The following is a 24,147-nucleotide window of genomic DNA, read 5'->3' as shown; positions in this document are numbered from 1 at the left end:
CTTCAACTCTGAATGATATGTACAAGCTTTATATCCAGGAACTAAGAACAGTGAATTTTATAATCCATATTTTATTTTCTCTAAATGCATAGCCCATCATGTTGGTTTGTTGTCCATTGTTAAATGAATGTTTGCACTCTCTACCAAACACTCTAAAATTAGGGTTTTGTGATCTGTACAGAAAATTGTGGAATGAAATCTTTGGGTAAAGATTGTGAATGTAATTCTTTTGTCAAAAGCATTGTTTAATGTGTTTAAAAAACAAAGAAGAGATTATACTCTTCCCTGAATATTCAGACCATTTTCAAACTCTCTTAAAACTATTATAAAAATTGATTGAATTAAAAATCCAAGAAAACTATTAGGAGAAAGCAGTGTTTAATAGTGTGGGTTCTAGTGGTGACAGTCCTGGGTTTGCTTAGTGAGAAGAATATGTTATCAACTCTTGACTAGATAAGAGCCTCACCATCCTCACTGCTAAAAGAAGAGTAATGACACAATCCACCTTGAAGGATCATCCTCATGAAAATTAAATACAACAATGATGAAAATCACAGTAGTCAGTTACATAGTAAATGCCAATAAATGTTGGCTATTGTTGCTATTATTATTTTTCAAGTTTAGAAACTTAGATCACAAACACAGATAAATAGTTGTTTTATAAAAGTTCACATGCTGTCTTTGAGCTAAAGACATTTAAAGAGGTAAGTACTTGGTCAGTTAAACTAGGGAATTTTTATCTTCAAATTTTATGTGATGGCACTTTAAATCAGGATAACATAAACAACAACAACAACAACAAAAACTTGAGTTTTCCTGTGAAACTTTGTTGCATTTCCCCCCACACATCAGTGTTTTGACTGTCCTTTTGCTAAAGGAGAGCCACCCTTCCTGCCATATCTATTATCAGACTTTATTCCTCTTCCTGCCTCCCACCCTTAATCATGTTTCCACTCACTAAGCCAAATTCTGATTGTATCCTTTCTCTAACTTTTGTTAAAAAAGAAATGCAGTTGGCAAGGTTGGTTGCCTCTTCCCATATCTGTTCACTCCCTAACATCAGAAGTGAATCACAATAAATATCATTTCCTCAGTCATGCCTGCTGCTAAGGAAAAGGAAAATTTGCCAAAACCCCGAAATTATCCCCAGGGTTCCTGGGACCTTAATATTTCTACAAATAACAGATCAAAGAATCTTTAAGACAAAGTGACTTTTATATTCTTCTATAGGCTACACACTAGTAGCTAAGCAAGACAAAACAGAAAAGAAAAATGGGTCTAACAGATAAGAGATTCTGATAACCAGAAGTTCAAGATCAGGGTACAAACATGATCAGCTTTAGGTGAAGGCTATCTTTCTGGTTTGTAAATGGTCATCTTCAAAGTGTGTCCTCACATGATAGAGAGTAACTTTCATCTCTTCTTAATAAGGACACTAATCCCAACATTAAGTCCCAACCCTCAGAACTCAACTAACTATAATCACCCCCATCTCCAAATAATGATCACATAAGGGGTTAAGGCTTCAACATATTGATTTGAAGGCAGGACACAGTACAATCCATAGCAGATGGCAGTGCCATTCAAAGAATTAGAAGCCCTAAAGAAAGAGTAGGTTTTGGTATGGAGTAAAGAAAATTGATTGAAATTCAGTTTGAGATATGTTGAAACAGGAGTGTCTCAAAAACCTAGGTCTCTCATGAGAAGACTACATCAGCTGTAGCCCTCTGAAATGGCTTACATTTGTTCCTCATTCCTCTTACTTTTGCCCTTGAGGTATCCCCGTTTCTGTTTCCAGATAATATACAGAGAAATCTCTAGAGTCTCAAAACATCAAACTAACCACCCACTGTCCCTCATAATTTGTAGTTTTTCAATCTCCAGATTACTCTCCCTTATTTCCTGAACATCATTGTCACTCTTTCCAATACTACTTCTATCATAATTCTTGGTGATTTTGATATCTGTCTAGATAAAACAACACTGACTTCTCAGATCCTTGACTTCATCATCTCTCAGTCCTTTCCCATGGTCATACCATTACCTTTGTCATTGCAATGTGTGCAATCCCCAAATAACATCATTATTTGAATTTTTGTTCTGTTCCTTTTCAGCTTTGCTATTTTAACATAGTTTATCAAATTGTAATTTACATAAGATAAAATGCACTCATTTTAAGTATACAATTCAATGAATTTAACATATATGTACATATATACATGTAACCACTATTCCAATCAAAATATAGAACATTGTCATCACCTCAAAAAGTTCTTTTTAAGCTTTTTGCAGTCAGTCCTTCTCACCCCACTCCATAACGCCACCCACCTACAATCAACCACTGATCTGCTTTCTATCAAGATAGATTGGCTTGCCATGTTTTACAATTTTTCTATAGGTAGAATCATATAGTAGTATGTATTCTTCCTGCATGGCTTCTTTGACTTAGCATAATAATTTTGTGATTCTCCCATGTTTTGTGCATCAGTAGCTCATTCCATTTTATTGCTAAAGTATTCTATTGTATGTATTTGCCATCATTTGTTCATCCATTCACACATCGAAGAACATTTGTATTATTGCCAGGTTTTGGATATTGTGAATAAAGTTGCTATAAACATTCATGTACTAGTCATTCTATACATATATGCTTTTATTTCTATTCAGTTAGTACCCAGAATTGGAATTGCTGGGTCATGCAATAGACGTGTTTAACTTTGACAAATGTTTATAAAGCAGTTAGACCATTTTATACTCCAAACAGCAGTATATGAGAATTCTGGTTGCTCTGTATCCCTGCCAAAACTTGGTATGATCAATCTTTTCCATTTTAGTTATTCTAAGGTGTTCATAGTGGTGATTTTAATTTACATTTCCCTCATGAACTAGTGATGTTAAAAATCTTTTTGTGTCTTTATTTATTATCCTTGTATATTCCTTTGTAAAGTGTCTAAATTTCTTGCCCATTTTTAAAGTCAGGTAGTTTGTTATTGAGTGTTATGAGTTTTTCATTCATATTTTATTTCAATGCAAAATGTTTTTCATTGTTAGGAAAATGTTCATTTTCCTAACAATTCTTTTGAAGATTTTATCTTTGATGTATTATTAAATTTTGTCTTCTCTAACTCACTCGCTGAATCACAGTCACATTGACCTTCTTTCAGTTCCTTATACATGTCATATGCAAGACTACTGCAAGACCTTTGCATATGCTATTCCCTCTGTTTAAAATGCCTTCTCCATGACTATTTACATAGTTAATTCATTTTTAAAAATTATTTTTAGTTGTGGATGGACACAATACCTTTATTTTATTTATTTTTATGTGGTGCTGAGAATTGAACCCAGTGCCTCACATGTGCTAGGCAAGTGCTCTACCACTGAGCCACAACCCCAGCCCCTATGTAGTTAATTCTTATTCCTCCTTTTTAAAATTTATTTTTTAGTTTTAGGTGGATACAATATCTTCATTTTATTTTTATGTGGCTACCCAGGGCCTCACACATGCTAGGTGAGTGTTCTACCACTTGAGCCACAACCCCAGCCCTCTTATTCCTCCTTTTAACTCAATTTAAATGCCACTTCCTCAATAATGACCTTCCTTAATGGATTTCACATAGTTTTCTCTGGGTTACTCTGTTACACACTCATAAAATGCACTTCCTTATTTCACAGAACTTATCTCTATTTAAAACTGAGAGTTAATTTGGGGGAATATTTTCATTTTAATATCTAGTTCATATATATATATATATATATATATATATATACACACACACACACACACACACACATTATATATACACATAGTCTAGTATATGTTAAATATACTTATTTGTTAAGTGAGTACATATTGGGTAAGTAAATGAATAGTCGAATGAATGAGAGTGAATAAAAGTTCTACAGATTTAACTCAATATGTACAAAATTTTAAAGCAGAAAAATGATTGCTATTTCAATCCATTGGATAAAATGGTGGGTTTTTTAATTGAATGGTATGAGGAAACTATTAACTATTTGTAAAAAAAAAATTAAAAATACTAAAGTAGGATTCCCAATACACCTCTCAATCCAAAATACATTACAAGGGGCTGGGGATGTGGCTCAAGCGGTAGCGCGCTCGCCTGGCATGCGTGCGGCCCGGGTTCAATCCTCAGCACCACAAACAAACAAAGATGTTGTGTCCGCCAAGAACTAAAAATAAATAAATATTTAAAAAAAAAAACAAAAAAAACAAAATACATTACAAATAGATGAAACAAATGCAAAAAAATGAAACCATAAAAATACTAGAAGAAAACATGACAGAAGCTCTTTTTTGTTGTTGTTTGTTTGTACCAGGGATTGAATTAAGGAGCACTGAACCACATCCCCCGCCCTATTTTGTATTTTATTTAGAGACAGGGTCTCACTGAGTTGCTTAGCATCTCACTTTTGCTGAGGCTGGCTTTGAACTTGTGATCCTCCCGTCTCAGGTTTCTGAGCCACTGGGATCACAAGCATACACCACTGTGCCCGTGACAGAAGCTCTTTATAGTAAAATACAATAAGAAATAAATAGGTGAGTTTTTGTTTTGTTTTTAAGAGTGGAAAGTAGAGGCTTTATTAAAGGACAGTAGAAAAGACTTCTCCCAGAGGAAGAAGAGGACCCAAGAGGTGGAATCCATGGAAGATCGGTTGTTTCCCCTTTTTATAGTTCTTTCAGTGATGGAATGTAGGTGGGAAGGCCCGAAGGGTGGGGCACAGGTGGGGCAAAGAAGTAATCTTCATTAACATTTCTTTGGGATGGACTCTGGGCCTTGGGCTTTTCCCAGACTTCATTAACATTCCAAGAGTTGTTCTGCTTTTCCCGGAATTCATTCTTAACATGGCCTCCATTTTAGATCTCACTCTACATTAGACCCGATTGACCTAACTACACTGACTACCTAACTTTAAATCTGGCTTCACTAGGACCACACTTGGATAAGCAAAGTGTTGTCTGAAGTCGTCCTGGGGGAAAAAGGTATGTAACACTCATATGAAACCTGTCCTCAGTATCAGATGGATACAGGCTTCCTAGCCAAGAGATATCATGGAGCTAGTTTCCCACATAAACTGTGTACACAGAGAATAAATGTTTTCAAACACATTCTTATAAAAACAATAACAACTATGAATCATCGAAATTCAACTTAAGGATGTCTCACTTGAAAAAAATTATAAGTAGACCTACAAACTTTCAGAAATAGGACAAAGAAACAAAAATAACCCATATTTCATAAATTCTGCTTGTGTTGTCTGAACAACTTAACCTCCAACACATTAACTGCCCGCCATGTGCGCTCCATGGAAAAGCACCAAGAAGTTTGTTTCCCTCAAACCCTTTTCAAAAAAATTGTACTCATATTTGTGAACACTGGTCTTCCATTTGTTTTACATGAGGAGAAAGATCTCTGCAGGAATCTTCTGAATAAAGAATTCTAGTTTAGCAGAGCACAGCCCGCACGCCTGGATGGTGGGCAGCCTCAGAGCAGCGTAGGCAGCAGCTTCAACCCAAGCTCCCCCAAGCCCTCCTAGAGCCCCTGAGCTGCCTGGAACCCCTGCCCCAGCCCGATCACGCTAGGCCAGCCGGGCCCCAACCCTGTTGCCAGGCCCGGCAATGGCCGCTCCTTCCTGGAGCCCCCCCCTCCCGCGGCCCGAGCCTTCCTCTTCCCAGGGCGACCCCCCTGCTTCTGCATGCCGCCTGCCACCAACCCCATAAATAGGTGTTTGTAATCTTGATATATATACAGACTCTATAGAGGAGAAGAATGATATATATTATGTAAATTTTTTTAACCAGGGATTGAACCCATGGGCATTTAACCAGTGAGCCACATCTTCAGCTCTTTTTATTTTTTGAGACGGGGACTCGCTAAGTTGCTTGGAGCCATGCAAAGTTATTGAGGCTGGCTTTGAATTTGTGATCCAACTTAGCTTCCTGAGCCACTTGGATTATAAATTTAATTTTTAAATAACATGTTTTTAAAATTACATGTAACATGCATCACAAAGAGTTAATGTCTTTAATATACAAATAATTTTCCAACTCAGGGAAAATTTATCCCCTTTGTAAAGGTACGGCAAAACGTCAAGGGAGAGACCACCCAAGAGACTGACTCCATGCAATTGGCAAAAGGGGATATTTATTGGGGATCCATTCCAGCGCGCTGGGACTCTGTGCTCACTCAAGAAGGGAGAGCAGCCCAGAGCCCCGAGCAGAGGTTCAAACCCAGCTTAAGTACACTTTTGGGGGAGGGCGGGAAGCTTTGCATACATCAGAACAAATCATCATGAGGCGCGGGAAAATTGAACAACAACTCTGAAACGTGATTGGCATAATCATTGGCGGGAACAGGTGGGGCGGGGGTGATTGGTCATTCCTAAGCGGGTCACACATTCAAACTGATTGGTTTGGGCCCTGTGAGGAACTGCACAGGGCCCTAGGCTAAATGGCAAGTAGGGTGTTGTCTTAACTATCTCAGGAATCTGGGTGTAACAGAGGAACTTAATAATACCTAATCTTTTACATTCAAGCTTTCCAGCTTAGAAACTTTACCCTTTCACCTTGATAGAAAAATGGAAAACTGTCATGAACAATTAATCCACAAAAAAGTCAAATGGCCAATGTACAAATGGAAAGATACTTTTCAGGAAGAAAATTTGGCAGGGTATATCAAAATATAAAATGTGTGTACTTCTACCCAGCATTCTTATTTTAAAGATTAACCCTAAAGACACAATCTCAGATGTAGGACAAGTTATATGTTCAAGAATGTATGTTGCTAAAGTCTATAGGAAAATTTTTGTAATATTCTAAATGTCTATCAACAAAATATGGTTATATAAATTCTTGTAATATAAAAAGTTTATCATTTATTCATCACACAATTTTATATATAATGAGATTATTTGATTCATTATCTCTCTTAGCTCACAGATAGTAGAATCCATGATGTTAAAGAATTCTTTTTTTCAGCAACTAGTTCATTTACCAGTAACCACTCAATACATACTTGTTGAACAAACAAATGAATGAACTGAGGCTTTTTTTTTTAATCTTAATAGGCTGGAAGTGATGGGGAGAGTATTGGAAACTGTCCATTTTGCCAACGCCTCTTCATGATTCTCTGGCTTAAAGGAGTTAAATTTAATGTGACTACTGTTGATATGACCAGGTAAGAGAAATCAGGACATGTTAAATTCTGGAGATTGAAATTGGTAGACACTTGTGTAATTGTGTTTTTATAATGTGTACTTTATATACAGACCTAACTCTACTTATTTTAAATAATCACAGAAAGCCTGAAGAGTTGAAGGACTTAGCCCCAGGTACCAATCCTCCCTTCTTGATATATAACAAGGAGTTGAAAACGGACTTTATTAAAATCGAAGAGTTTCTAGAGCAAACATTGGCTCCTCCAAGGTACAACATTTTATAGGATATTGTTATATTATTATATAATCCATAATCTATTCAATTGGCATATCTATTATGAGGATTATTGCTAATTTAAAAGTGCTTTGGGATTTCTGGGCCTACATGTCAAATAAGACACACTTATAAACCTCCCTCTAACTTCAAATACATGAAGATGAGAAATACATTATTTTAAATTATTTTTAAATGTGTAACATACTTTAAAACAAGAAAGTAAATTTTCTCTGGTCTTAAGATAGAGAAGACATATGTGAGTAGAAATTAGGGGGTAAAATATTATCTGATGTCTTAAAATAACATTTATTATCTTACAGTTTTCCTTGGTCAGCAGGCTGGGCATGACCCACAGGGTTCTCTGCTCAGGGTCTCACAAAACTGCAATTAAGTTATTGGTCAGGGATACAGTTACCATCTGGGGCCCAGGGTCCCCTTCCATGTTCCTCCATTTTTTGGTCAAATTTAATTTCTTACAGCTAATATATGGCAGGTCTTGGATTACTAGTTCACTGTTGGTTGGAGTAAGCTTTCAGTTCCTAGAGGCTACCCGGTTGCATTGGCAGTTCACAACATGACTGTTTACTCTCTTCCTCTGAAATCAGCAAAATAAATATTTTTCTAATATTTCTCCCTTTTAAAGGCTTACATGGTTAAGTCATGCCCACCCAAGATAATCTCCCATTTGATTAACACCAAGTCAGCTGATTATCTACCTGATTATAAACATGATATCCTATCATGTTCAAAGTGCTCATCCATGATGAAGGGTAGGGCGTTTTGCAAGGCATGTATATATACCAGGATATGGGAATCTTTGAGGCCATTTTAGAATTCTGTCTACTGTAGCTGTCTAGAACCAGGAACCAAGTAAGACACAATTTCCATTTTTGCTTTTTTTTTTTTTTTTTGCTACATGAATTATCTTACTTATTTTATATTCATGAAGTTTTTCATTGTCTTTTTTTTATTCCAGATGCCTGTGGGGATGTCTATATCTTTGGATTTGATTTCTGATTCTCTAAAGTAAATTAGATAACCCTATTTTTACTAAACTTATACTACTATAATATTTTTTTACTTAGAGTTTGCTTAGTATATAATATTCTGGACTTTTATTTTCAGTCTTCCTAAAACACCTTTTAAAATCTTTGTCTTTCATGCCTAGAATATAGCAACATAGAATTGTGGTGGGGGAAGAAGACCAGATATAAACCCTAGGGCCCTAACACAACCTTGACTCACTATCTGTGATTCAGTTAGCATTATCAGCCACCACTCTTCCTGGAAAATGACTAGGTACACCCCCTCTAGAAAAGGATAATTTTGAGCCATTAAAATTTTATGCACATCTATCAGTCAATAAAAATTACTGGAAATAACAAGTGAGTCTTTTAAAGAATAGAGTTCTTAAATTTTTTACAAAGTCTAGTTCTTTTTATGATTTATGCTTTTTATGTCTTATCTAACAAAGTTTTGTTTACTTCCAGATCACAAAGACTTTCTCCTATGTTTTCTAGAAGTTTTATGTTTGTCTATTATATTTAAGTCCATGATCCATTTTGGACTTAATTCTTATATAAGGTGTAAGATTTACATTGAGGTTATTTTTTTTTCCTATGGAGGTGCAATATATGCAGCCCCATTAGCTGAAAAGATTATTTATCCTATTAAATTACCTTAACAATTTTGGTCAATAACACACTGTTTTGGTAAACTATAACTTTATAGTAAGACTAAGATATGTAGTACAATTCTTTCAACTTTCTTCATTTGCAAGAATGATGCTTATTCTATGTCTTTCCATTCCCATATGAACTTTTAGATTCAGATTGTTAATTTCTACCAAATTTCAAAATTTTAATTTGTATTTTATTAAATCTATAGATCAATGTATGAATAATTTATTTTAATAATACTGAGTGCTTTGATTCATGAATATAGTATATATCAATTTAAACCTTCTTTAATATGTGTCAGCATTGTTTATAGTTTCAGAGTGCAAATCTTTCACATTAGTCTAGTTAATTAAGTTTCATCACTTGGATTGCTTTTTAATTTTTTTTTAGTTATTGATGGACCTTTATTTATTTATTTGTTTATATGTGGTGCTGAGAATTGAACCCAGTGCCTCACACATGCTAGGCAAACTCTCTACCACTGAGCCACAACCCCAGCCCATAAATTTATTTTTCAATATCAGGGATTGATCCCAAAGCCTTGTACATGGTAGGCAAGTGCTCTACCACTGAGCTACAACTCCAGACCCCTGTTTGGTAGTTTAAAAGAAATCATTTGAAATTTTCCATCTGTTCTTTATTAGAATATTGGAATAATATTTTTAATTTCATTTTTATCTTTATTGGTAGATAATAATTGTATATATTTATGGGATACAAAGTGATACTTCAGTGAATTTTACATTCTGGAATAATTGAACCAGAGTAATTAGCACATACATCACTTCAAGTATTTATCATTTCTTTATAGTGAGGACATTTAAAATCCTCACTTAGCTATTTTGAAATATACAATATATTATTAGGTATTATAGTCACCTCACCACACAATAGCACACCCAAATTTAATCCTCTTATCCACTAGAACCCATTGACTAATGTCTCCCTTTTCCCTATCCACCCAACAGCCTCTGTTAACCACCATTCTATTTTCTGCTTCTGAGTTTGACTTTGTTAGATTCCACATATAAGTGAAACCCTATGGGATGTGTAACTCTGCCCAACTTATTTCACTTAACACAGTGTCCTCTAGCTTTGTCAATATTGTCACAAATGACAGAATTTCTCATTTTTTAAAGGCTGAATAAGTCCACTATGTGTGTATGCCATATATTTTATAGTTTTAAAAGAATTTATTAATGGGCTGGGGATGTGGCTCAAGTGGTAGTGTGCTCGCCTGTCATGCGTGCGGCCCGGGTTTGAACCTCAGTACCACATACAAACAAAGATGTTGTGTCTGCCGAGAACTAAAAAATAAAAATTTTAAAAAAAGAATTTATTAAACTGTTATAGCAGGATACATTTTTAAAATAAAAGTACAAAATATTTCTGGAAAGGATTGTCACCAGAAATGTTATCAACCAGTTTATTTTCCCTCTCAGTCCTCTGATTTTCTTATAACATGCATGTTTTTAAAACTTAAGCAAATTCTATTTGCATTCCCCTTTCCACTAATTTTACCAAACAGTCTATCAGTTAGAATCTTGAGCAACTGCTGACAGTAATCTAATTTCCTGGGTTCTATTTCATACTATCCCAAGCTTCTACTACAGTAGAAGTAATTACTTTTTGTTAAATTTCTAACAAAAATATTCTTGTTAAATGTTAGTAAAGGTTGGCAATTTTCATTAAAGGAATTTCCTATTAACCATGGTTAAAATGGGACCTTACATAAACCTGATTTTAGATGAAAACTATGAAAAAAAAAACAACTTACAATTAGGTCTTTATGTAAGAAATACTCTATGCAGCATGAGACAAACCATAGCTCTTACCTTTCAATTTCCTGGCTTAACAAGAAATAGCAAATTTATTTTGGGGAGGGATGGGTACCAGGGATTGAACTCAGGGACACTCAACCACTGAGCCATATCCCAACCCTATTTTCTATTTTATTTAGAGACATGGTTTCACTGAATTGCTTAGTACCTCATGGTTGCTGAGGCTGGATTTGAACTCACAATCCTCCTGCCTCAGCCTCCTGGGCCACTGGGATTACAGGCATGTGCCACCACACCCAGTGCAAATTCATTTTTAAAAGGGTATACATATACATTTTTAGTTTGATGATTCCATTTGCAATAAGAATCAATTCAGATTTTAATTACCATGGAACTCTGACAATTCTAGCAATTGCAAAGCTGAATTTTATCTAACTAAAAGCAAATAACATTCTAAGATTTCATATGTTTAACCTGTTAAAAATTCAATTAAGGGTTTGTGGCTTAGTGGTAGAGTGTTCGCCTAGTACATGCAAAGCCCTGGGTTCAATCCTCAGCACCACATAAAAATAAATAAAATGAAGGTATTGTATTCAACTACAACTAAAAAATAATTTTTAAAAATTTTAATTAAATATTTCAATCAAGGGCATACTATCTAAAACTAGTATTATTATCTAGTCATGAGTTTCTCATTACATTTTGCAGCCCCTAAATGTTCAGAATAAATGTACCATTCACATAATACTACAGTCCATAAAAAGAGTATGTTCTTTTCCTGGGTTTGCCATATTTTTTATATCCATGCAAATGTTGATGGACATTTTGGTTGTTTCCATAGCTGGATATTGTGAACAATGCTACAATGAAGATGGAAGTGCAGATATATCTTTAGCAAAATGATTTCATTTCTTTGGGTATATATCTAATAGTGTGATTGCTTTAATCCATGGGTTGTTTATAAGCATGGTTTTGATAGCAGCCAAAAACCTAAAAGGTGTGGTTTTAATTTTCATTTCTCCAATGATTAATGATAGTGAAGTATTAGAGTTCCCTACTATTATTATGTTGCAGTCTATATCTCCCACCAGATAATATTTGATTTATATATTTAGACACTCTTAACATTCTATGCATGCTATAGTTTGAATATAGATTTTCCCCCAAAGATTCATGTGCTAGATCCTTGGTCCCCAATTTGGTATTGTTCAAATGGTGGAACTTTTAAGAGGTGGTGCCTAGTGGAAGGTAATTAGATCACAGGGGCACCACCCTTGGAAGGAATCAATACAGGTCTCATGGAACTGGATTACTTCCCCCAGAGTGGGTTGTCATAAGGAAACCTGAACTATCCAAATTTCTCTTCTGTATGTGGTGATTTTCTCTCCCATATGCACTCCTACTATTGTGATACCTTCTTTCATGAGGTCTTCTCCAGAGCTGAGCAGATGCCAGTGCCGAGCAGATTCCAGTGCCATGGAACCTCTATAAGTGTAAGCTAAATAAACGATTTTTTCTTTATAAAATACCTAGATTTGGGTATTTTGCTATAGCAACACAAAATGGACTAAGGCAATGCATATATATTTATAATTGTTAAATATTCTTGATGAATATTTGACATCTCTATGTAATCACCATCTTTGTTTCCTTTAACAGTTTTGCCTTAAATTCTATTTTACCTTATGTGAGTATAACTATGGCTATTCTCTTTTGTTTCCATTTGCATGAAATATCATTTTCTTTTTTTCTTTATTTTTTTGAGAGAGAGAGAATTTTTTTTAAAGAGAGAGTGAGAGGAGAGAGTGAGAGAGAGAATTTTTAATATTTATTTTTTAGTTCTCAGCGGACACAACATCTTTGTTGGTATGTGGTGCTGAGGATCGAACCCGGGCTGCATGCATGCCAGGCAAGCACGCTACCGCTTGAGCCACATCCCCAAGAGAGAGAGAATTTTAATATTTATTTTTTTAGTTTTCGGCAGACACAACATCTTTGTTTGTATGTGGTGCTGAGGATCAAACCCGGGCCGCATGCATGCCAGGCAAGCACGCTACTGCTTGAGCCACATCCTCAGCCTGAAATATCTTTTTCTATCTCTTTGTTTTCAGTCTATGCATGCTAAAGGTAAAGTGAGCTTCTTGTAAGGAGCATATATGTGGTTCTTGTTTTTAAGTCCACTCACCACTCTATGCTTTTTGATTGCAGAATTTAATCAATAGACATTTTGGTTGTTTAGTTTGAATTTAATCAATTTGCATTCAAGGTATTTATTGATATGTAGGGATTTACAACTGCCATTTTGTTAATTGTTTTCTGGTTGTTTTGTAACTCCTTTGATCCTCTCTGTCTTGCTGTCTTCCTTTGTGATTAGATAATTTTATCTAGTGGTATGCTTTCTTTACTTTTTTAAAAATATCTACCATAGGTTTTCACTTTGTGGTTTTCTTGAAGCTTACATAAAACATATTACAGTTATTAGCAGACTATTTAAGCTCTTAACAACTTAACTTCAATCTCATACAAAAATTTAAAATTTTTGTCCTTGCCTCGTGCATTTTGTGTTTGATATTAAAATTTATATGTTGTATATTGGCTATCCCTCAATGAACTATTACAGCTATAATTAATTGAATAATTTTTTTCTTTACCTTCATACTAACTATATAAATAACTTATATAACACCTTTACAGTGTTAGAGTTCTATGGATTTGATTATGTACTAGCTTTTCTACTTTATAAACAACAGAGGTTTCCTTAGCTTATAGTTCTAGAGGATAAAAAGTCCAAGTGGCACCATTATCTGATCAGCAGCTGGTGAAGACCTTATTGCTGGGAGACCAGGGAGAAGGTATGAAATAGCAAGACAAAGTAGATACTCAGGTATCTTCTTATCTTCTAATAAAACCATAGTCCTGTTGGACTAGGGTCCTACCTTATGACCCAATTTAACATTAATTGCCTCCCAAAAGTCCCACCTCCAAATGCCATGGTTGGATCAAGTTTCTACCCATGTAATACCTCATAATGGGATTAAATTTCAACATGAGTTTAGTGGGAATATTGAAACCATAGCAAACTCCCTCAACATTTATTTTTCTGGGAAAGTCATGATCTCTTCTTCATTTCTGAAGGGTACATTTTCTGACTATTTTTCATTGGTAGGGTTTTTTGTTTGTATTTTATTTTTGTTTGTTTGTTTTTGTTTTGCTTTCAGCACTTTGGATGTATCATTCTGTTCTCTCTGGTTTGCTGAGAATCCTGTTTACAGTTACATTTGAGTTCCCTTGTATGTGGCATGTTACTTTTCTCTTGCTGCTTTCAGAATCCTCTCTTCATCTTTGATTTTTGACAGTTTCATTATATGTCTTGATGTAATCTTCTTTGGATTTAATCTAATTGGACATTTTTAATAATCTTATACCTGGATATTTATCTTCCCCTGGATTCAGTCATTATATCGTTTTTTTAACATTTTTTTTTGTTGGACATGTTATCTTTGTTTTATTTACTGCTTTTCAGAGTGGTTGTGCTAATTTGCAGTCCCACTGACAATGTATCAGTGTATCTTTCCCTCTCAATTTCTGCCAGCATTTATTATTCTTTTTTAATATCTTTATTTTGTTTATTTATTTATTTTTTTATGTGGTGCTAAGGATCAAACCCAGAGTCTCACATGTGTGAGGCAAGCACTCTACCGCTGAGCCACACCCCAGCCCCAACATTTATTATTCTTGTTCTTGCTAACAGCCATTCAAACTGGAGTGAGATGGAATCTTAGTGTAGTTTTGATTTGCATTTTCCTGGTTGCTAGAGATGTTGAACATTTTTTTTCATATATTTTTTACCATTTGTTTCTTTTGAAATGTCTGTTTAGTTCTTTAGCTTACTTATTGATTTGGGTTATTTGTGGATTTGTGTTGAGTTTTCTGAGTTCTTTTTATATCCTGGATATTGGTCCCCTGTTAGAGGAGGAGCTGGCAAAGATTTTCTCCCATTCTATAGGCTCTTTCTCCACTCTCTTAATCCTTTCTTTTGATGTACAGAGGCTTTTTAATTTTATGGCATCCAACTTATTGACTGTTGGTTTTATTTAGGGTCTTGTTAAGGAAATTGGTGCCTGCACCTATATGATGGAGTGTGAACGCTATGTTTTCTTCAAGCACTTGTAAGGTTTCTGGTATAATTCCAAGTCTGATCCAATTTGATTTGAAATTTGTGCAGAGTGAGAGATAGGAATCTATTTTCATTTTTCTACATATGCATACCCAGTTTTCCCAGCACCATTTGTGTAAAAGGCTCTTTTCTCCAACATATATTTTTGGTACTTTTGTCAAGTATCAGTTGACTCTATCTCTGTGGGTTTGTTTCTATGTCTTCTATTCTATTTCACTGTACTTCATGTCTGTTATTGTGCCAGTACCATGCTGTTTTTGTTACTATACCTCTGCAGTATAATTTGAGATCAGGTATTGTGATGCTTCCTGCTTCATTCTTCTTACTCACTATTACTTTGGTTATTCTGTGTCTCTTATTTTTCCAAATGAATTTAGACCTGTATTTTCTATTTCTGTGAAGAATGCCATTGGTGTTTTGAAGGGGATTGCATTGAATCCGTACATTGCTTTTGGTAGTATGACCATTTTGACAATATTAATTCTCTCTGTCCAAGAACATGAGAGGTATTTCCAACTTCTAACATCCTCAGTTTCTTTATCCAGTGTTCTATAGTTGTTATTGTATAGATCTTTTGCCCCATAGTTAGATTGATTACCAGGGTTTTTTTTTAGGTTATTTGAAATGGATGGTTTTCCTGATTACTTTCTCAGTAGAATTACTATTGGAGTATAAAGTATACAAAAGATATTGATTTGAGTGTTGATCTTGTATCCTGCTACTTTGCTTAATTCATTGATCAGCTTTATAAGCCTTCTTCTGAAATTCTTTTGAGTTTTCTAGATATAGAATTATGTCTCAGCAAATAAAGCTAATTTGACTTCTTATTTTTGTATTCCTTTAATTTTCTTCTCTTGCCTGATTGCTCTGGGTAGAGTTTTGAGAACTATATTGAATATAAGTGATGACAGTGGACCTCCTTGTCTTGTTCCTGATTTTATTTTTTTAATCACATGATTAGAAACTTTATTTTCTTTTTTTATTATTTTTTTTATTATTGTTGGTCGTTCAAAACATTACATCTTTCTTGATATATCATATTTCACAGTTTGATTCAAAAGGGTTATGAACTCCCACCTTTACCCCGTATACAGATTGCTGAATCACATCAGTTACATCAGTTACACCTCCATTGATTTACATATTGCCATTCTAGTGTCTGATGAATTCTGCTCTCTATCCTATCCTCTACTATCCCCCCTCCTCTCCCCTCCCCTCCCCTCTTCTCTCTCGACCCCCTCTACTGCAAAACATTTCTTCCACTTGTATTATTCTTCCCTTACCCCTCACTTCCTCTTGTATGTAATTTTGGATAACCCTGAGGATCACCTTCCCTTTCCATGCAATTTCCCTTCTCCCTCCCTTTCCCTCCCACCTCTCATCCCTATTTAATGTTTATCTTCTTCTCGTGCTCTTCATCCCTACTCTGTCCTTAGTTACTCCCCTTATATCAAAGAAGTCATTTGGCATTTGTTTTTTAAGGATTGGCTAGCTTCACTTAGCATAATCTGCTCTAATGCCATCCATTTCCCTCCAAATTCTATGATTTTGTCATTTCTTAATGCAGAGTAATACTCCATTGTGTATAAATGCCACATTTTCTTTATCCATTCATCTATTGAAGGGCATCTAGGTTGGTTCCACAATCTTGCTATCGTGATGTGCAGCTATGAACATTGATGTAGCAGTGTCCCTGTAGCATGCTCTTATTAGGTCTTTGGGGAATAGACCGAGAAGGGGAATAGCTGGGTCAAATGGTGGTTCCATTCCCAGCTTTCCAAGAAATCTCCATATTGCTTTCCAAATTGGCTGCACCAATTTGCAGTCCCTCCAACAATGAACCAGTGTACCCTTTTCCCCACATCCTCGCCAGCACTTGTTGTTGTTTGACTTCCTAATGGCTGCCAATCTTACTGGAGTGAGATGGTATCTTAGGGTGGTTTTGATTTGCATTTCTCTGACTGCTAGAGAAGGTGAGCATTTTTTCATGTACTTATTGATTAATTGTATGTCCTCCTCTGAGAAGTGTCTGTTCAGGTCCTTGGCCCATTTGTTGATTGGGTTATTTGTTATCTTATTGTCTAATTTTTTGAGTTCTTTGTATACTCTGGATATTAGGGCTCTATCTGAAGTGTGAGGAGTAAAAATTTGTTCCCAGGATGTAGGCTTCCTATTTACCTCTCTTATTGTTTCTTTTGCTGAGAAAAAACTTTTTAGTTTGAGTAAGTCCCATTTGTTGATTCTAGTTGTTAACTCTTGCGCTATGGGTGTCCTATTGAGGAATTTGGAGCCCGACCCCACAGTATGTAGATCATAGCCAACTTTTTCTTCTATCAGATGCCACATCTCTGATTTAATATCAAGCTCCTTGATCCATTTTGAGTTAACTTTTGTGCATGGTGAGAGAAAGGGATTCAATTTCATTTTGTTGCATATGGATTTCCAGTTTTCTCAGCACCATTTGTTGAAGATGCTATCCTTCCTCCATTGCATGCTTTTAGCCCCTTTATCAAATATAAGATAGTTGTAATTTTGTGGATTGGTTTCTGTGTCCTCTATTCTGTACCATTGGTCCACCCTCCTGTTTTTGTACCAGTACCATGCTGTTTTTGTTACTATTGATCTATAGTATAGTTTGAAGTCTGGTATCGCTATCCCGCCTAATTCACACTTCCTGCTTAGCATTGTTTTTGCTATTCTGGGTCTTTTATTTTTCCATATGAATTTCATGATTGTTTTATCTATTTCTACAAGAAATGCTGTTGGGATTTTGATTGGCATTGCATTGAACTTATAGAGAACTTTTGGTAATATCGCCATTTTGATGATGTTAGTTCGGCCTATCCATGAACAGGGTATATTTTTCCATCTTCTAAGGTCTTCTTCTATATCTCTCTTTAGGGTTCTGTAGTTTTCATTGAATAAGTCTTTCACCTCTTTTGTTAGGTTGATTCCCAAGTATTTTATTTTGGGGGGGGATATTGTGAATGGAGTGGTTGTCCTCATTTCCATTTCAGAGGATTTGTCGCTGATATACAGGAATGCCTTTGATTTATGCGTGTTGATTTTATATCCTGCCACTTTGCTGAATTCATTTATTAGGTCTAGTAGTTTCTTTGTAGACCCTTTTGGTTCTGCTAGGTATAGAATCATGTCATCTGCAAATAGTGATAATTTAAGTTCTTCTTTTCCTATTTTTATGCCTTTAATTTCTTTCGTCTGTCTAATTGCTCTGGCCAGTGTTTTGAGAACTATGTTGAACAGAAGTGGTGAGAGAGGGCATCCCTGTCTTGTTCCAGATTTTAGAGGGAATGCCTTCAATTTTTCTCCATTCAGAATGATGCTAGCCTGAGGCTTAGCATAGATTGCTTTTACAATGTTGAGGTATGCTCCTGTTATCCCTAGTTTTTCGAGAGTTTTGAACATAAAGGGATGCTGTACTTTGTCGAATGCTTTTTCCGCATCTATCGAGATGATCATATGGTTCTTATTTTTAAGTCTATTGATGTGGTGAATAACATTTATTGATTTCCATATATTGAACCAGCCTTGCATACCAGGGATGAATCCTACTTGATCATGGTGCACAATTTTTTTGATACGTTTTTGTATCCGATTCACCAGAATTTTATTTGCATCTAGGTTCATTAGAGATATTGGTCTGTAGTTTTCTTTCTTTGAAGTGTCTTTGTCTGGTTTCGGAATCAGGGTGATGTTGGCCTCGTAGAATGAATTTGGAAGTTCTCCCTCTTTTTCTATTTCCTGAAATAGCTTGAAAAGTATTGGTATTAGTTCCTCTTTAAAGGTTTTGTAAAACTCTGCTGTATACCCATCCGGTCCTGGGCTTTTCTTAGTTGGTAGTCTTTTGATGGTTTCTTCTATTTCCTCAATTGATATTGGTCTGTTTAGGTTGTCTATATCCTCCTGACTCAATCTGGGCAGATCGTATGACTTAAAAAATTTATCGATGCCTTCACTATCTTCTATTTTGTTGGAGTATAAGGATTCAAAATAATTTCTGATTATCTTCTGTATTTCTGAAGTGTCTGTTATGATATTGCCTTTTTCATCCCTTATGCTAGTAATTTGAGTTCTCTCTCTTCTTCTCTTCGTTAGCATGGCTAAGGGTCTGTCGATTTTATTTATTTTTTCAAAGAACCAACTTTTAGTTTTATCAATTTTTTCAATTGTTTCTTTTGTTTCGATTTCATTAATTTCAGCTCTGATTTTAATTATTTCTTGCCTTCTACTTCTTTTGCTGTAGTTTTGCTCTTCTTTTTCTAGGATTTTGAGATGAAGTATGAGATCATTTATTTGTTGGATTTTCCTTTTTTTAAGGAATGAACTCCAAGCAATGAATTTTCCTCTTAGAACTGCTTTCAATGTGTCCCATAGATTCCGATATGTTGTGTCTGAGTTTTCATTTAACTCTAAGAAGTTTTTAATTTCCCCCTTGATGTCTTCAAAAACCCATTGATCATTCAGTAACCTATTGTTCATTCTCCAAGTGGTGCATGATTTTTCCTTCCTTCTTTTATCGTTGAATTTCAGTTTCATTCCATTATGATCAGATAAGATGCATGGTATTATCTCTACTCCTTTATATTGTCTAAGAGTTGCCCTGTGACATAATATATGATCTATCTTTGAGAAGGATCCATGTGCTGCTGAGAAAAAAGTGTAACTGCTTGATGTTGGGTGGTATATTCTATATATGTCAATTAAGTCTAGGTTGTTAATTGTGTTATTGAGTTCTATAGTTTCCTTATTTAACTTTTGTTTGGAAGATCTGTCCAGTGGTGAGAGAGGTGTGTTGAAGTCTCCCATGATTATTGTATGGTGGTCTATTAGACTCTTGAACTTGAGAAGGGTTTGCTTGATGAACATAGCTGCACCGTTGTTTGGGGCATATATATTTATGTTTGTTATGTCTTGTTGGTGTATGGTTCCCTTGAGCAGTATGTAGTGTCCCTCTTTATCCCTTTTGATTAACTTTGGCTTGAAATCTACTTTATTTGATATGAGTATGGACACTCTTGCTTGTTTCCGCAGTCCATATGAGTGATATGATTTTTCCCAACCTTTCACCTTCAGTCTATGTATATCTTTTCCTATCAAATGAGTCTCCTGTAGGCAGCATATTGTTGGGTCTTGTTTTCTGATCCATTCAACAAGCCTGTGTCTCTTAATTGGTGAGTTTAAGCCATTGACATTTAGGGTTATTATTGAGATATGGTTTGTTCTTCCAGCCATATTTGTTTATTAGTGTTACTAAACCTGATTTGTTTTCCTCTTTGATTACTTTTCCCCATTTACTGTCCTACCTCCCACTGTTGCTTTTCATTGTTGTTTTCCATTTCCTCTTCCTGTAATGTTTTGCCAAGGATTTTTTGAAGAGATGGTTTTCTAGCTGCAAATTCTTTTAACTTTTGTTTATCGTGGAAGGTTTTAAATTCATCTTCCATCCTGAAGCTTAATTTCGTCGGATACACGATTCTTGCTTGGAACCCATTTTCTTTCAGTGTTTGAAATATGTTATTCCAGGATCTTCTAGCTTTCAGAGTCTGTGTTGAAAGATCAGCTGTTATCCTGATTGGTTTACCCCTAAATGTAATCTGCTTCCTTTCTCTTATAGCTTTTAAAATTCTCTCCTTATTCTGTATGTTGGGCATCTTCATTATAATGTGTCTTAGGTGTGGATCTCTTGTGATTTTGCACATTCGGTGTCCTGTAGGCTTCTAGGATTTGGAATTCTGTCTCATTCTTCAAGTCTGGGAAGTTTTCTCGTATTATTTCATTGAATAGATTGTTTATTCCTTTGGTTTGTAGCTCTATGCCTTCCTGTATCCCAATGACTCTTAAGTTTGGTCTTTTTATGTTATCCCATAATTCTTGGATGTTCTGCTCATGGTTTCTTAGCAGTCTAGCTGAGCTGTCTATGTTCTTTTCAAGTTGAAATACTTTGTCTTCATTGTCTGATGTTCTATCTTCTAAGTGATCTACTCTGCTGGTAGTATTCTCAATTGAGTTTTTAAGTTGGTTTATTGCTTCCTGCATTTCTAGGATTTCTATTTGTTTGTTTTTTATTACCTCTATCTCCCTGTGTAATTGATCTTTTGCTTCCTGTATTTGTTTATGTAGTTCCTTGTCAATGTGATCTTTCATTGTCTGATTTTGCTGTTTCATGTCTTCCTTGAGACTCCAGATCATCTGAAGCATGTATATCCTGAACTCTTTATCTGACATACCATCTGTTGCAGCTATTACCTCTTCTAAAGTTGAGTTGACCTGCATTGCTTGTGGTCCTTTCTTTCCTTGTCTTTTCATACTGCTCGTGTTTCTTTCTGCTTGGTGAAACTGTTGTGTTTTTGAAATTTTCCCCCTAATTATTTATATTGCTCGTGTACAGTTGAAATATCTCCTTGCAGGGCGGGTAGTGGCTGTGCTCCTCCTCTAATTGGGGTGATCTGTTTACTGTGCTGGCGGGCCGCTAGGCCTGCTCTGCCGGTCAGTCGCAGGTCGGCCCACCCTGCGGGCGCGGGTGACAGCTCTGCTCTGCTCCCACTCCAATTGTGGTAACGTGACTACCACGCCCTTGGGTCGTTGGGCCTGATCTGGATGCGGGCAGCTGCTCTGCTCTGCCCCTACTCCAATTGGTGTGACGTGTCTACCATGCTGGCAGGCCTCTAGGCCTGTTCCGCTGGTGGGTCACAGGTCTGCCTGTCTCTGGCAGTAGGGGGAGTTGGGGGTCGAGAGTCCTTTGGCCCTTACGGTCACACCCATGGAGAGATTTTGAAGTTTGTTTGTATCTGATGTGGGTGCAAGTCACACACCTGCTAAAGTAGATTCCGCTGGGAAGGAATCTCTTTGGCCGAGCTTTGGTGACTTCCCCTCTCTACTATGGCGGGCCCCTGGCTCCTTGCCGGAGTGTCCGAAGGGAGGGGTGTAACTGGTTTGTCTCTAGTCTGACACGATCTTTGGTTTTAGTTCTCAGTTCGCTATTTCATAAAGGCTTTGTTATATTCCCTTCAAATGGTCTCAGGGAGGGAGCCGTTCGCCAGGTGGGCGGGGCTGTTAGCAGAGCCCGGAGGGCATGGCCATGTGCTGGGCCATGCGGGGACCCTTCTAGCTGAGTCGGGCTGCCGGTGGCCACCTGAAGAGCGGGGCAGCTGCGGCTGCGTGGCTAAGATCCGGGCGGGCGGTATGGCTGTTTGCAGAGCGAGAGCAGGGCCTCCCGGGAGAGCCGGGATGGCGGGGGCTTCTGCCGGTTCGGGCAGCCACTCCACTCCGGGCGGCCACCGCTTGTAGAAGCTGCTGGTGGCCGCGGGATTGGACCTCTGCACCGCGTGGTTAAGAGCCGGGCGGGTGAGGCGGCCACTCGCAGGGCGGGTGTGGTGGTCGTTCGCAGAGCAAAAACCGGGCCTCCCGTGAGAGCCCGAATGGCGGAGGCCGTCTGCTGGTTTGGGTGGGGCGGGCCGCGCCGCTCCGGGTGCCGGCCGCTTACAGAAGTGGCTGCTGGCTGCAGGACTAGACTCCTGCACCCGCCGTGGGGCCGCCTGTAGAGCCGGGTAGCTGCAGCCGCGTGGTTAAGAGCCAGGCGGGTGGGGCAGCCGCTCGCAGATCAAGAGCTGGGCCTCCCGGGAGAGCCGCCTGCAGGAGCGGCTGATGGCTGCGGGGCTAGACCTCTGTGCCCGCGTGGCCGGCCAAGATCCACTTCTCTGGGACAAACTGTCACTTCCAATACACCTACCAGTTCTCGGCAGCTCTCCTCTTAAGGGAATTTTGCTAGAAGTTCCTCCGCAGGTAGGTTGCAGCTGTTCCAATGGGTCTTTCTGATCCCGTTAAAGTGGAGACATTGAAATTGCTGCTTCCTCGCTGGCCGCCATGTTGGATCCCCCTTGTTCCTGATTTTAGAGGAAATGATTTCAGTTTTTCTCCATTCAGTATGATGTTGGCTTTGGGTTTGTCATGCATAGCCTTTATAATATTGAAGTAAGTTCTTTCTGTCCCTGGGTCCTTCAGCATTTTTATAATGAATGGGTGAGATGATCATATGTTTCTTGTCCTTAACTATATGTGGTGAATAACATTTATTGGTTTGCACATGTCAAACCAATCTTGCATCCCTGGGATGAAGCCCTCTTTGTCATGGTGTACTATTTTCTTGATGTGTTTTTAATGTAGTTTGCTAATATTTTATTAAAGGTTTTTGCATCTGTGTTCATCAGAGATATTGTTCTGTAGCTTTCTTTCCTTGATATATCTATCTATTTTGTTATCAAGGTTATACTGACTTCATAGAATGTATTTGGGAGTGTTCCCCCTTTCAGTTTCATAGAATAATTTAAGACTGGTGGTAGTTCTTTTTTATAGGTCTGGAAGAACTTAACTGAGAATCTATCTGGTCCTGGGCTTTCTTTGTTTGTAGGCTTTTACTTGCTGTTTCAATTTCATTACTTGAAATTGATCTGTTTAGGTTTCCTATAACTTCCTAGTTTAATTTGGGCAGGTCATATGTGTCTGGAAATTTGTCAAGTCTTCTAGATTTTTAAGTTTATTGGAATATAAATTTTCAAAATACTTTATGATCCCTTGAATTTCATAAGAGTCTGTGGTATTACCTCCTTTTTCATCTCTAATTTTGTTAATTTGGGTCTTCTCTCTCTTTCCTTTGGTTAGTTTGGCTAAGGGTTTATCAATCTTATTTGTCTTTTCAAAGAACTAACTCTTTGTTGCATTGATCCTGGGTATTTTTTTATTTTCAATGTCATTAATTTCAATTCTGATCTTAATTATTTCCTGTCTTCTACTGATTTTTGGATTAGTTATTACTTTTATAAGGCCTTGAGGCAGAATATATTTATTTGGAATCTATTTTTGGAGGGAGTACTGGAGATTGAACCACTGAGCCACATCCCAGCCTTTTTTTTTTTTTTGAGAGAGAGAGAGGGGGGAGAGAGAGAGAGAGAGAGAGAGAGAGAGAGAGAGAGAGAGAGAATTTTTTAATATTTATTTTTAGTTATTGGCAGGCAGACACAACATCTTTGTTTGTAT

The 24,147-nt window shown here is 36.8% G+C and overlaps 1 protein-coding gene across 2 annotated transcripts in view; it reads left to right on the top strand.

Annotated features, from left to right (window-relative positions):
* Positions 1–24,147, top strand: part of Clic2 (chloride intracellular channel 2) — a 61,640-nt gene that overhangs the window by 29,383 nt on the left and 8,110 nt on the right. For both annotated transcript variants that reach the window (XM_077793821.1, XM_026415056.2), the window contains 2 exons: positions 7,090–7,199; positions 7,322–7,447. In XM_077793821.1, the coding sequence (XP_077649947.1) occupies positions 7,144–7,199; positions 7,322–7,447 (182 nt within the window). In that variant the 5' untranslated portion in view covers positions 7,090–7,143. The remainder of the gene's footprint in view (positions 1–7,089; positions 7,200–7,321; positions 7,448–24,147) is intronic.

The sequence above is a fragment of the Urocitellus parryii genome, chromosome X (assembly GCF_045843805.1).
Source record: "Urocitellus parryii isolate mUroPar1 chromosome X, mUroPar1.hap1, whole genome shotgun sequence".
Taxonomy (NCBI): domain Eukaryota; kingdom Metazoa; phylum Chordata; class Mammalia; order Rodentia; family Sciuridae; genus Urocitellus; species Urocitellus parryii.
Note: the sequence above shows the minus strand (reverse complement) of the source record. Positions and strands in the feature narration are given on the sequence as shown.